Source organism: Glycine max, chromosome 14, assembly GCF_000004515.6.
Source record: "Glycine max cultivar Williams 82 chromosome 14, Glycine_max_v4.0, whole genome shotgun sequence".
NCBI lineage: Eukaryota > Viridiplantae > Streptophyta > Magnoliopsida > Fabales > Fabaceae > Glycine > Glycine max.
In genome coordinates this window covers 33351243-33366644 of record NC_038250.2, presented here as the reverse complement: position 1 = coordinate 33366644, position 15402 = coordinate 33351243, and the positions used below count along the sequence as shown (strand labels likewise).

Sequence of the window (15402 nt, the reverse complement as noted above, 5' to 3'; positions counted from 1 at the left end):
AATAAGCCATATTTAAAAAAATATAATTTGATTGGACATCCATCTATTGAATTGATAACATTAAATTATTTGACAAGAAATTTAAAAATATAATTTATTAAAGGATTATACATGATTATTTGTCAAATTTTTTATGACATAACAACTTAATAAATTATCAATATTATTACTACATTAATTAATATTGTTACTTAAAAGTATGAACTAAAATAAAAAACTTTAAATACTTCACGTAAAAAATTATCAATATCAAGGTTTTTTTAAGCCTATGGATTATAATTCGTTTTCTCTGGATGCTATAATTTGTTTTCTACTTTTTTGGTGGTTATTTTGCTATGCAATTGTTATTTTTCTATGTAGTTGTTTCCAAAATTAATGTTTTTCACATTTAATAACTATTTTCACTTAATTCTATTATGTTAATACATCATAAAAAAATATGTTTCCAAAATTAATGTTTTTCACATTTAATAACTATTTTCACTTAATTCTATTATGTTAATACATTTAATAACTATTTTCACTTAATTCTCTCGTGTTTCTGTTCGACTCTAGTTTTGATTAGTGATTGCGCCATGCCTATTTTTGTACCAAAGGCATCCGCTGTGAATGGAATGATGGATAAACCTTTGTGCAGAAATTGTTTGGGAAGTGGTGCTGTGCTTTGTAAGTTGTCATCAAATTTCTTTCTCCCTGCTTGACTCTTCTTGATTGCATTTTCTGGATTCACAAATAGGACATTATTTCCATAATATCTGGATTTACACATGCGAGTTGAATAATACCTAATCAAGCCAAGTTGTCAAATATAATGTGATTGATTGTTGGGTCAATTAAGATTGTTTCGATATTATTCCTGATGCCATATGCTGTAACCTTATCAATGTAAGACCAGTGGATGTTTCTGTTTCTTACATACCATGTTTACTTTTCATTTAGATGATATGTGTGGTGGCACAGGAAAATGGAAAGCTCTTAACATGAAGCGAGCTAAAGATGTTTACGAATTTACTGAGTGTCCAAATTGTTATGGTATGAACTCCAGTTTCTACTTGACTCCATTTTTGTTAGCTATAAGAGGTGATGATAATGGCATGGTTTATTCGAAGCACTTTTTAAGTAGCTGTTCTGAATGGCCTTTGTTGACATGCTTTTCTGTTAGGTAACCCCATTAGTAGTTACTAGTTAGTTAGCTCTTTTTTAGTTATATTAGAGAGTTCTTGATTTTTCACATTAGTCTTACACGTAGTTTGTGATTTTTCTATTATTGGCTCAAATATGTGTATTTTTACATTTAGTAAACCACAATCATGCACTTTAACATCACATCAATATTTGAAGGGAAAATTATAAATTTCGCAAAAATAATAATAAAAAATTCATTATTCTACATCGGTTGAGTGATAAACGATGTAGAAACCCTTCAAATTCTACATCGGTTGACTTATAACCGATGTAGAAATCTAACAATTCCTACCCATTCTACATCGGTCCAATAATGAACGATGTAGAAATCCTTCAAATACTACATCGGTTGACTTGTAACCGATGTAGAAATATTGCCATTATTACCCATTCTACATCGGTTGATTGATAACCGATGTAGAAACCCTACCATTCAATATCGGTTTCAACCTTAGAATCGATGTAGAAGGCTCACATTCTACATCGGTTGAGTTACACAACCGATGTAGAAAGGTCGCCCTTCAAAGACAGTCCTCCAACCGATGTCGGTATTCAACGACACTGTGTTACACAACTACAAAAAGAAGCTTCTACATCGGTTGAAAACCGGTATCTACGACGGGCCCCACACCGTCTTTGTTCCAGATGTCGTTGTATGTCGACAACAACAACATCGGTCATCCTAGGACCCGTCTTTGTAATGCAAGAATACAACGTCAGTGGCTATAAAAGAATAGACGTTATAAAAAAGGATTCAACGACGCACATATTAGACAACCCGTCGTTGTTTTGGTCCATTTCAACGTCGGGTTCGCAAGACTCGTCGTTGTTGTTGTCCACATCAACGTCGGGTATCAATAACACCCGTATTTGTTTTGTTTCCTGTCAACATCGGTGGCGGGCTCACCACCGACGTTGTTTGGTAGTATGTTAACGTCGGTGGTGTGTACACCGTCATTGTTGTTTGAGGTTTCAACGACGGTGGCTGGAGCACCCGTCGTTGTTGGTAGATAAGGCTATAAAGACGGGTTTTCATAAGGACCGTCGTTGAAGTATTTTGCCTGCTCACAAAATTTGGGTTATACCATTCAAATTTCAAAAACAAAGCTACATTTATATACAGCAAACATATATAAATACATTTAAAGGATAAATAACACAATCATGCATCAACCAAAAGAAAAGGGATATCGACGGTGACACTCACAGTGAGAATGTTATAGGTGGTTCAAAGTTCATCAAAGCCTTTCATGCATGCATTGTTTATATATATGAAAATAAAACAAAACCAGATAGGGTATATATATATATAATTACCACTCGAGCCAATAAGCTTGCTGCTACTGAACTTTAGGAGCGGAATCAAAGCAAAAGCAAGGTCAAATGATAATATCATCTGCTCAAATGATAAAATCACTTATTAGAACAATCTTATGGTAGATAATCCACATGTTGAATAACTAGTCTTGAACCCAAATTTAGGTATATAATAAACAAACAACAACAAAAGATTATCTCAATTACCTTCAAAATAACACTTGAGGCAGATTCAACCAAAATCTCCAGCCCCAAGGTAGCCATCAGTCATGCAAAAACAATGATACCCTGCACAGGAAATCTTATTAGTTATTAGCATGTACCTCTACCAAGCAACCATCCAATGACTGTGGACACTTCATTTGTTCACTTAACTGCTACAGTGGCAAGCTTGGTGGTACTATAGCTGCACTAAATTGTTGTTGTGGTAATCAAATGCAGATGCAATGCAGTAGAAGGGGGTAAAGACAATATATTACTACAATTATATGAAATTGAGTAGGTAATACTAAGAATAGAATATTAGTAGCATGACCGAAAATAAAATAGCCGCTGTGTCAAATAACATAACAATTGTCTCAAATACAGGGAAAAAAATACTCCAACGCCATCATTAGCCGTTTTGACTTATTGCTGTCTTTAAAAAAAATGTTGCCCATTTCTTTCGAATTGTGGTGATGATGCCGATGTCCAACGGTGTGTCATTAGCAAACCACTGCAAGTATTCATAATTGTAAGTTAGTACTGCAAATATAAAAATTCAGTTCCAATTGTACTGAAGTTTATGCATACCATGGACCAATCACTCTTTATGTCGCTGGCTATGATGTTCCAGATCCAATGCATTATGTAATATCCACATTCATAACAGCCGGTTTGAACGTGACTCTACATATGGAAAACATTTGAACATCGTATACATTACATAAGTTCATGACTTAACTAGACAACACTAACACATGGTACATAGCTGACTTACCTTTACTTCAATCCACTTTGGTGCAACTGCCTTAGTTTCAGGAGACAAGGTCTTCTTCAATTTTGTCATTACACTGCTTTTAAAAAACCACATCAACGCATATACAACAAAATGTCAATCAATAATGACCATTAAAGAAGGCTTGCAAAAAGTTATATGGTATGAGATAACCTATTAATTGTAGCTTTGATATGCATATCAGGTTTCCTACGCAAAGAACAGAACCAAACAACAACATGTTGCCTAGGACACAAAATTATGAGTTGCCAATGTTCCCTGCATGTCATTCACATTAGATACGTATACACCCAAACATCATTTGAAGTATGTTTGTTAAATAGCACTTACTGATGGAAGTAAGGTCCAATGTACACCTCTCGGTCAGATTCCTTAAGCCATCTTTCAAGATATTGTTCGCATTCGCTGCGTCTATCCTTTGAACAAACCAACGACTGTGGCTCAAGGAATGCATACATGAAACCTTGACTGAATATCTGACTCCACTCATGAATATACCTATTCACATGATTTGAAAGTATTGTAGTGGATCATGATATTGAATGAATGAGGAATGAGTTATATGAAGGAATTCACTTACATTAACCATAATTGTATGACAGATATGTTCAGACTTTTGTCTCCTGCTATTATTTCAATAACATCTGAATATGTGATGAATATCGATGTAGATGCATCTACAATTCCAAGAAATCTCCCATCAAAGCTGATTTGAAGTGGCTTGTCGTAAAGATCGAAACTGTACTTCATCAATTCACGCAACGGATCATCTGCGTTCACATTAGCCGGCTTCGGCACATGTGCATCCTCGTTGTGTGGAATACGTTGTGGATGCTACATGGTTAATGAAAGTGGGTGAGTATTTGTACTGTAATCTATGAATGTTTTACTTTACGTATGTCAAATGAAACATGTTACCTCATCTAATACAGCTTTCACAAGGTGTGTGGGCCAAGCTACAAATGTATTGACGGCCTGCTTCACATATTGTATTTCTGAGGTGGCATAGGGGACCTCAGCCTCAGGATCAATAACTGTTTCTACACTTACCCTGACAACATCATCTGCATATGCCACTGTGTGTATGATTGAATCCCCCTCCATTATTTTCCCCATGGCCACCAACCTTAAATGAACCATAAACAAAGCTTTTTTTAGTGCATATAAAACAAAAACTAAACCATGAACAAAACACAAACCAAACCCAACAATTACAGCTGCAAGAAAAAACAAAACTCCGATTCAATTGTAAGTAAGGTAATATTTCTACAAACCTTTGTGTACCATCGTTACGCTGCACAAACAGTCCCATCAATGGTATGGCATCAGCATCATGTTCTTGTGAAGCCTGCGCATTGGTAACAGCATTACTTCCCTGTGTGCTGACACGCGCACCTAGTTGTTGTATGTCCGGCTGAATTTGGAGTGCCTCTTGGGATCCTTTATTTGACAACTCTTTTTTAATAGCCTCTTTCAATGCATTGGTCATTATTTCCAAGCTCCTTTTATTTTCCTCTTCTAGCTGAGTCCTCAATTCTTCCTTAATTTGAGTCCTCAATTCTTCCCTAATCTGGCCAGTCATGTCTTCCCTAAGCCTTGCAACAACTTCATCTAGTTGTTGTTGGCTGATGGACGTGGACGAGCTGCTGCATGTCCTTGATGCCCTTCCGTAGTACTGAGTAATAGTGACACCTGAGCCTGCTGCCCGAACGCGACCCCCATGGTCAGGTCGTCCAATGGCAGTGTTCAGTATGTCTTGCCGACCATGGGGTACAAACGAACCCTGCGTTACCTGCTCTTCTAAGGAGTCCTACACAAAACAAGTGACACAAAAATACACAACGTGCAGTCATTTTCATTACAAAATACTTAAACATATGAACATTGCAACATATTGGTGAACTTACTATTTTATCTGCAATTTCCTGTGCAGAGTCAGATGTCATATTGCCAACAGCCCTGCTCCGAGCAACCTTCCACTTAACATGCCTTTTTATTGGGGATGGGGGTTCATCAACACTTGCTGGATTTTCACTCAACAATGCTTCCTCTTGTATCCTTTTTCGTTTCTGGTCTAACAATTTCTTCTCAAGCAAATCATATCCCCCACGTGAAAGTACGTGAGGGCAGTCGTTGTGTTTTTGAATTGATTGTGCTCGTTTTCTAATACCCTGTAATGTGACATACATAATTGCGGAGATTTTTTTGAAATTAAAATAATCAAATTGGCAAAAAAATATTCATTTGAAGTTACCATAAACAGATTCAACTAACCTCCCAGTTAGGTGTCAGGCGGGTTTCTTCAAATTGTTTCCACGCTTCAGGATCTAGTCCATATTTTGTCACAACATCCTGTGTTTGTTGACCTTCAGTCTTAGCAAACACAAATTTGCTAGTCAATGTGGACTTAAATTGCCGCCATCTCGTCGCTACTGTTGACATAACCTTCGTCTTCACCTTCGTAGCTTCTGCGATATCAAACTTTGCCTACATAACCAGGTGTCAAAATTTGTGGAAAAAGGCAGCCAAATGTATATCATTATACAATACTAGCAATCAACAATTTAATGACAATGTTCTGCCATAATACCCCAAGTAAAGCAAAAGCATCCAATCAGCATATAATGTAAGTTTACCATGCAGTCACAGCCATCAAATTTAATATCCAAATTGAACAAATAATAAATGAAAAAAAATATTGTGACACTCACTAATAACAGTTATTGCCTTAAAGTATGAATTCCTAGAAAAACTTCTTTTCATGGTTTGTTAAGAACATGCTTCAGCCTTCGCACAATTTGAGTTTTTATCAATGATGTTATTGATAATCCATGTACATTGATAATTCTTAAGTAATTTGAAATCATTACTAAAACATTGATTTCTCATGTTTTCTGCACAGTAGTTAAAACAACAGAGTAATAATCAAAACTTATGGCATACGCAGATTATTCACTAATAAAACAAAAGAAAAGTCGGTGCAGGTGATTAGTGAATTCATCTTCCAACTATGCAGATAGTATTTGCTGTTTTCCAAAATTTGGGTGCTAGAATTTCATGGTTCAATCACAAATTACCTTTATGCTGATGTTGTTATCACAAATTACCAACTATGCATTATAATTAATTTGTGGACATCATACCACCTATTTAACACCTAACATCTAATTAAATATTGAGATACATGGTTAAAAAATATAAATATAATAAACTATATGATGTGATAGAAGAAGAAACAAAATATAGTCAAAGTGTTTAAAATAGAAGAATACCTACCTTTTATTACAAATTTAATAAAATATGAAGAGGTATTTATCTCTCACAAGGCGACAAAAAAGGTCTGAATGTATGCTGTAAGAGGTATTTACGTTTGGTGCCTAATTATCTCCAAAGAAACATGTCTTAAATTAATTCAAAATCTTAGGTAAAATAAGCCAAGAAATTGACACATAAAAAAACCAAAAGCTGGTAATAGAATTGCAAAAAAAAGGACCAGTAGTGCTAGTATTGAAAATTTTATTTCAGCTATGTACAAACAGGTTATTCAACCAAGAAGCAATGTGCCCTTCAATCCAAAAACTTCCTAAAAATGAATCTGAAATCCACAAATAATGCACTAACAACAAATCTACACATTTTGCAAGCAAGGAAAGTTCACAAGCCTAGGCATCATGACTCCAATCAAATGTCTCAGCAATTAACTTCAAACCAGATAAGCTTAGTAGCAACAGAATTAAAATTCTTCGAATTCGAAGCAGAAACCCCATCCTGTTTCGAAGTAGTCTCACTCTGACCTAAAATGTGGAATATCTTCCACTCCCAAACCTGCTGGAGCTACCAGATACTTGTTCAGCTGAATTAGAACTATGTTCCGTCCCATCAACATCTCTAAGAAATTCAGGCTCCTTAGTGGTAACCATGAAGTCCATCAAGTTGCGGCTGAACCCCAAATCAGAATACACCCTCAAGGCATCCTAGATATGAAAATAAATACTACTAGATATAGCAGTGGCAGAACATTAAAAAAACTGATATATTGAATAATATCACAATAAAGCACCCATATATATGTTCATATCCTCTACTGTCAAATCAGACAAAGAACTCATATGACTGTGTCTCATTCCTTATGCAGTAGCCATAAAGCCAAATGAAAACAAGCTAAGACTAAGGCCTAATGATTTAAAAAAATAATACATTAAAGTACATGCTTCCTTTACTTATTTTGACAGTCTCATGCTATCATATATAAACATATTATGTATAAACATAATATTTTGACAGTCTCATGCTTCCTTCATTTTTTATTTTCCATTCAGCTACACGTGTTTTATTTTTGTATCCTTATACAAATTAAAGGAATTGTAATTAAAAATGTATGTGCCTGGTAAAATAATTGCTGCAATGGCATGTTGAAGAGTTATACAGTATCAGAGGCAAAGAAGTTAACATAGACAATCAAAGGCTTGAGAAGGGAGATTATAGTGAAGTCAAATGAATCACTGCAGCCCAGGTCTAATTCTAATTCTTAATTATGTCAGGGAGATTATAGTGAAGTCAAAGGAATCACTGCAGCACATGTTAAAAATTGTCTTATTATAAATTTATTAATATTTATAAAATTAAGTTAAAATTTAAAATGATACGTATCATAATTTGTGATTAGCAAGTACTTTATATTATCAGTAGATCACCTTTAAATTCATATTTATATTTAAAAAACGACCTAAGTAGATTAACAAAATTAGATATTGAAGTAAAATTGTAATTAAAAAAATACCACATAATTTAAAAGTTACATTTTAAATTACTTGTTTAGCTGTTATTCCTTATGGTTCGAGTAATAATAACGATAACAATTCAGCCTGAATTGTTTCAGATTAATTTTCTTTTTTGCAAAAAACAAATACGGGAACGAGCAACAATTTGAAGGTTGTACATTCAGGAACTAAAGAATTCAAAATAGCTAGTAATAAGAGGGATTTGTTTTTGGGATTTTCTGAGCACCAATAGCGGGTACGCTAGAAGCTTGCACTTGAGGAGGGAAGCATATTGGCAGCTAATGAACAACTTTCTTAACTATTTGCCGTTCAGATTTGACTGTTTCTTTTGGTAATATGTAAATATAAATAGTATAAGGCTATGGCTTATGGACATGGTCTTTTTGACCCCTAACAATCTTAGAAGTCAATATAGACCATGTTTTTACGCCATAGCTTATACTATTGTGATGTACATATTAACAAGAAGAACCAGGAAAGTCTGAAGGACAAGTAGTTAAGAAAGTTGTTCATTATCTGCAAACATCCTTCCCTCCTCAAGTGCAAGCTTCTTGCGTAGCCGCTCTTGGTGCTCAGAAAATCCCAAAAACAAATCCCTCTTATTACTAGCTATTTTGAATTCTTTAGTTCCTGAATGTACAACTTTCAAATTGTTGTTCGTTCCCCTCTTTGTTTTATGCAAAAAATGAAATCAATATCAAACAAAACATGCATACAATTGTCATCGTTATTGCTACTTGAACCATAAGGAATACCATCTAAAGAAGTACTTCAAAACGTTTATTTATTCTTTTTGGTATTTTTTGAATTACAATTTGACTTCAATATCTAATTTTTTAATGTACTTAGGTGGAGGATGTTGACGAAGAGAAGGAGAAGGAAGAAAGTAATTTAAAGAAGATTAAGGAAGTGTCACATTTTTTTTTCCTCAGCAAGGAAGTGTCACATGAATGCTCGTTGGTGAACAAGCATAAGGCCATTTGGATGACAGAGCCTGAGGAGATCACAAAGGAGGAGTATTATGCTTTCTACAAGAGTCTCACCAATGACTGGAAGAGCATTTGCCTGTGAAGCACTTCTCAGGTGAGGGACACTTATGCTTGTAAGCCTATCCTCTTTGTTCCTAAGAGGGCACCTTTTGACAAGTTGACACAAGGAAGAAGCCTAACAATATTAAGCTTGGTGTGATTTAAACAAGGAAATAACTTAAGACTTGCAATTGTAACTTACCTCTTCATCTCTTTTATGTTAAAGTTGTTGACATTGTGCATGGCACAATAAACAAGGAAATAACTGCTGCCTGCTCGTACAAAGATGCTGCTTCCAAGGATTCTGCAGACGAATTTGTGATGTCCCCAGCACAAACTGCTAGACATGAATTTTTAGCATGCTAAAAATTGTCCTACCCCACCCCAGCAACTGCAAGATTTAAGTTCTATCGGAACAGTAAATACAGGGCTGAAAACTGTAAATAAGACTGATAAACTTCTACACCCTATGAAGATTTTAGTTTCTAACATTCTGTTCAATACTAAATTTCATATACCAGAAGTTAGGTTTGACTAATCTTTCTGGATTCTATATGGTGAGGATGACCAAGTAACTGTTAAATCAATCAGCAAGCAACTCCATGATGTGGTGTGGACTCGAGCTTAGATAAGACACTAGAGTTGTATACATGAATATGTTGTATGTTTCTATTGCAGGTAGAGACACCTGAAAATTTGAAGTTTGTGTTCTCAAACAATATCAATGACCTTAGAAATATTGTATAGAAAGTAGAAATAATAAAACAAGGATTTGTTTCTTTGCTGACCCAAATAATGTCTTCGAAGAGGCCAAAGAAGTCTTGTTTGGGAAATATTTTAGGAAGGCCCTTTCAATAATTGTTATTTGATTAATTTCATGTTTGTTCTCTAAGTTCTCTTATACCATTTGAAGCCAGAGAAGATCTGAAGTAAACTTTTGTTTTGCAAACTTTAGCTTCCTTGACTCAGATAACAAAAACATATCCTTAAATTACTGAAGCAGATTGGCATAATTTACTTGAAGCAGACTAATGAATTCAAGATACAAGGAACTTTTGCCAAGCTTAAAATTAAATTATGTGGGAGCAGAAACAAAGTTAATTTTTGAAACATAAGAGGCTAAGAGGTTTGAAAGTAAGATTTTAATAGTGCAAAGGGTACTTGCATGATAGTACCATAATCACTGGTCTACCAATCTTAGTGCAGGATTTTTAAGAATACCTTGATATGTGTATTATAACCATTCCTGTATCCACACTCTATCCATGGTCAGAATTAGGTCTACCTGGAATCTAATCTGATCTCTAATTTGTACCTTATCTAGTACCTCTGGTACTCTTTAATATATATATTTTATCTTTCCTGTATCCACACTCTATCCATGGTCAGAATTAGTTATCTCCAACTCTTATTCTATCCCTTCGTTTCATCTTTCAAATTCTTATTAAAATATTAATTGTACCTAGTTGTTGAATATCTAGAGTAGACTCAGTAGTTTAAAATAAAATTTATAAATTGAAAGTCCAGGTGAATAAAAACAATATTTTAGGAAAATATAATTAACTCATTTGCGAAAAACAAGAAAAGGAAAGTTGATGATTGAAATATTTTCTCGCTGGAGCATATATAGCTGTTAAACAGAGACGTATGCTTAAGAAATAAAATAAATTCTGATAGACCTGGGACAAATTAGTTTTTCTATTTGTTACAATATCCTAAAGCATAATAGCATGAGTAGTAACTATCAAAGAAAACGACTGCAATCGGAAGTCAATAGGTATTTGTTAGTAGCAGTTAAGATCATATTGGTCCAGAAACAACTGGATAAAACTAGGAGAACTAGTATTTGATGTTAAACATGTAGCAAGAAATTCTCCCCTACACACATCTATAAGGTTCATATAAAAGAGCTTGTTGTAGCTACAAAATATAAATCCTGTGTTGCTGGAGGATTGTTACCCCTAAATTGACAAGTTTTAGCCACGTGGGGACATTAAGATGAAGAGCCATTGGGTTTGAACTTGGAGTTTAAATTATTGGGCCAACCTACTGTCTGATTTGCCTGTCTAGTGAAATTGATGGAAGTTCTGGGTTACACTCATTTTAACTAAAAATTCTTGGGCCCTAGGACATACCAAACACACGCCGCTCTTTCAGACCGATAAAGAAAAAAATCAGGGTTTTGTTTGTTTGATGTTTTTTTTTTATAAATAATTTACAGTTTTATAAAATTTTAACAGATTCAAATGTCCAAGAATTGTAATGAGGCCTTGCTAGGCAAATGGGGCTGGGAATTGGCGACTAATCAGAATCACTTTTGGCCCAGAATTGTAATGTCCAAGTATGGTGGCTGGAATGCTCTGATTCATGGGAGAAACTCCACAGCTTTCTCTAAGTGGTGGAAGGACTTAAAATCTATTTTCCAGCAGCAGCACACTAATAGGCTGTTTTATAATTTGTGTTGGAAGTTGGGTAATGGGGCAAAAATCAGGTTCTGGAAGGATAAATGGAGAGAGGATGATTTAACTCTTCAAGAAAAATATCCTACTTTGTATCAAGTGAGCTACCAGCAGGATTCTTCTATCAGCCTAATGGGAATTCTTGTTGATAATAAATGGGAATGGAGGATGCAATGGAGGAGAAATTGATGCTGAGATTGATGCTGTCCAGATTTGCCCAACCAGTATGGACTCCCTTATTTGGAAGGTTGATCGTAGTGGAGCCTATTCCACAAAGTCAGCCTACAATATCCTCAAGAATGATGGCAGATCTGTTAATGACGACAGAGCTTTTAAGATTATTTGGAATCTGAAAATCCCCCCAAGAGCAATTGCCTTCTGTTGGAGAATTTTCATTGTTATTAATCAACACATTAAAAAATAGAAATTACATATTAAATTATTATTGACTAATTTTACGAAAGAAACAGATTGCCTTCTGTTGGAGAATTTTCAGAAACAGATTGCCTACTAAGGCTAACTTGAGAAAGAGACACATCACTTTGCCTTCATATAGGTGCCCGTTATGTGATAGTGAAGAGGAAGATATTGGCCACATCATGTTCTGATGCAGAATGACTAGGAATTTATGGTGGGAGGCTTTGAGATGGGTCAATAGAGTGGGCCCTTTCCCCATTGAACCTAAAAATCATTTTATGCAATTCTCTCATTGGAATCGCAAAAGCTTTATAGACAATAGATGGGTGATAAAAATGCTATTAAGTGTTAACTGAGTTTGTATAATTCTAAGTGTTTGTAAAAAACAAAAAAGAAAAGAAGTTCCTATTAATCATAATATTTGGAGGGCCACTGGATTATGTGGATTGGAAAGCAATGCTTTATTTGGCGGTGCAAGTGGGTAGGCAGCTATTGTCATAGTTTTAGGAAATTTGGGATGTTTACAGTGATACAAATCAATTTATTCCATACAAAAATAGTATAACATAAAAATCAAACTTATGGTTACATTAGCATAAAAAATAATATGCATTACCCTATTAAGTATTTAAGGATAAAAATACTACCCCTGCTCCCTAACACAAAACCCATGCCAATTTTCATTTGTTTAAGTTATCAATTTAAATTTGTGAACTTATTATACACATGATTTGTTCTGGTCTCTAACTTTGATCTGACAATATTTGTTCTCAACCTCATCTAACTAACTAATATTCATGTTTAAAATAAAAACTGCCCTTGTGCTGTTCTTCTCAACCTCATCTAACTAACTAATATTCATGTTTAAAATAAAAACTGCCCTTGTGCTGTTCTTTACAAATATAGGAGTCTAGGATAGTGATTAACTATTCAAATAAAGGACAAGTCATTTAAAATAAAGGGCATGAAACACATGTAGAGATTATAAAGGACAACTATTTGTTATAGTCAATTATGTTTTTAACAGAAAAATTGATTCTTAATTCAAATATTGTAATTGGTATGAAGGACTTACTAGAATGTCATTCCACACAATCTCCTTTAGCGTTTCAGGTACGTCTTTCCAATTATTGTGGATAATGGGAACCTTTTCTCGCGCCACTACGCCTAGGTAGCTGTGGAACTTTTCACGCATCGGTCCGGATGCTCTCCCGGTAGCGGGATCCACATAAACAGCCGGTATGGGCTGATCCACGGTTCTTAATGTCAATGTTCTCAGCCGTGTCGTTGTTCTACTCCTCTTGGAAGTCGCCTCTGATTGACCATCGGACTGCGGAGGAGACGTCGGATCTGTGGCCATGATCCTGTAAATAAAATACACAATTAATATTAACGATTACATTTAGACATTAACAAAAGCAAAGGCGTAATACTAACATAATCATTATATTTACACATTAAACAAAGCATTACTTTCGCACTCAGCCTGTAGGGATGTTTTCCCATAGACCTTCATCATGATCTACACGATTTGCATGTCCATCATCCACTTCATCAGCTTCATTCATTGAAGGCAATTGTTTTGAAAAACTAGACATTTGACCAATGTCAAGGGTTGACTCATCATTATGGTAATTCATTCCACTTGGTCTTCCTTGCAGAGCCACAGACAAACTTGAATTACATGGATCTTGTACATAGAAAACTTGTCTGGCTTGTGCTGCCATAATGAAAGGTTCGTCTATATATGCCACCTTACTAAGGTCTACCAAAGTAAATCCCAATGGATCTTGAAACACACCTGTAACATCCTGGAAATTTCTACCCGGAGTCTTTGGAAACGATGTATTTTGAATGATTATATATAAGTATTATTCAGTGTATATGCCTATATGTTCTTGGTAGAAGTAGGAATAGCGGGGGGCAAGATATGCGGGTTAGGCTAATTAAGGGAGAGAAATCCATAACTGGGAGGTTATGGGTTAATTCCTAATTAATTAGTTAAAAATCATCGTTTTGCGTGCGACTTAAAATTTAACGAAACCAACCTCTAAACCACGCTCGGGGTTTCATTTTGAGCGTTTTGATATATATATTGCTTGCTTTCGAAAACTGGCCCCGGCGGACGCAGAGAAACGCGAGAAACTGGAATCAGAGAAACGACACGCAAACCGAGGCAGGATTTTAGCGTTTCAAAGGTCAGATTTTTCTCACTTTTGTGACTGAGTATGGGTCACAGTCAAGAAGAGAAAGTGGGCCCTTTTGCTCCAATCAAATAGGGACATGTGGCAGAGCTTGAATAAAATAATAGAAAAAGAGAAAACCCTTTTATTAAAACCCAAAAAAGCAACCCTCTCTCTCTCTTCACTCAGCCCAATTTCAGAACAGCTCTCTCCCTCCCTCTTCCTCACGTTGCTTTTTCCTTCTCCTCCATTCTCCATTGAAGCTCCAAGCAAAGCTTCAACCTTTGATGCTCATTTCTGCTCCAAATCGCGAAAGGAGGGCACTTTTGGAGTCGTGAAGTGCGTGGCTACGAGTGGGACTTCGAAAATTCAGGTTTGGGTGGACTTCTTTCTCTCTTAAATTTCGTGGGTATGGGGTTTTGGGAGATATGATGGGTGGTTTTGTTAGTTTTCTGCTGTGTGATGATTATTTGTGAAGGCATTTGCTGAAAACTTGTTGAAATCGCCATGTTTGGATGAGTTAGACATACCCATTCTGTTTTAGGGTTTTTGTGATGATGTTTGTGATGTTTATATGCTGAAATTGCTGTTGGAAATCTGTTAGAGATGAAGGGTAGAACTAACCCAAGGTTAGAAAGTGAGAATGTGAGGTTATGAGTGGAAAAAGAGTGAGACTTTGAGAATTGGAAGGCTAAGTCTGAATTCTGTGGTAAATGGAGGTTAGAGTGAGTTAATACTAGCTTGAAATGTCATTTAGAACATGTGAGAAAGGTTAGGCTGAGCTAGAGAGAAAAACAAAAGACCAAAGTGAACCAAGAGCCATTTCTAGGGCAAAATTGGGTGTTGAGGAGTCAAATTTTGATTCGGTGAGATTTTAGGTGTAAATCCAGTTGAACTAGTCTAAAATGGATGTTATGGACTGGTGTGAGGTGAGAGTTTGCCTCAAATTTACCTCATTCTAAATTTCACTTTTTCAACCTAGAAAACCCATTGAATTTGAGGGGTTTTGGACACCTAGATTTTGTGTTGCTGTGG

At 35.4% G+C, this 15402-nt stretch overlaps 3 protein-coding genes across 3 annotated transcripts in view; 1 reads left to right on the top strand and 2 right to left on the bottom strand.

Annotated features, from left to right (window-relative positions):
* The first annotated feature begins 554 nt into the window (after positions 1-554).
* On the top strand, positions 555-1195 carry LOC100819884 (protein PHOTOSYSTEM I ASSEMBLY 2, chloroplastic-like). Its single transcript, XM_006596731.4, has 2 exons — positions 555-666; positions 940-1195. Exons 1-2 carry the CDS (start codon positions 576-578, stop codon positions 1164-1166), a joined length of 318 nt encoding a protein of 105 aa, XP_006596794.2. The 5' UTR covers positions 555-575; the 3' UTR covers positions 1167-1195.
* A 1770-nt stretch (positions 1196-2965) lies between these two features.
* LOC106795752 (uncharacterized) lies at positions 2966-5688 on the bottom strand. Its single transcript, XM_041009048.1, has 9 exons — positions 5407-5688; positions 4774-5309; positions 4418-4625; positions 4080-4333; positions 3830-3997; positions 3653-3757; positions 3482-3554; positions 3295-3390; positions 2966-3217 (listed from the first exon to the last, which is right to left on the bottom strand). Exons 1-9 carry the CDS (start codon positions 5686-5688, stop codon positions 3116-3118), a joined length of 1824 nt encoding a protein of 607 aa, XP_040864982.1. The 3' UTR covers positions 2966-3115.
* Positions 5689-5763: 75 nt separating this feature from the next.
* Positions 5764-15402, bottom strand: part of LOC121173419 (uncharacterized) — a 12450-nt gene continuing 2811 nt past the window's right edge. Inside the window, exons 2-3 of the mRNA XM_041008977.1 lie at positions 13260-13548; positions 5764-5986 (exon numbers count right to left, since the gene is read on the bottom strand). Of these exons, the coding sequence (XP_040864911.1) occupies positions 5765-5986; positions 13260-13544 (507 nt within the window). The 5' untranslated portion in view covers positions 13545-13548 and the 3' untranslated portion in view covers position 5764. The remainder of the gene's footprint in view (positions 5987-13259; positions 13549-15402) is intronic.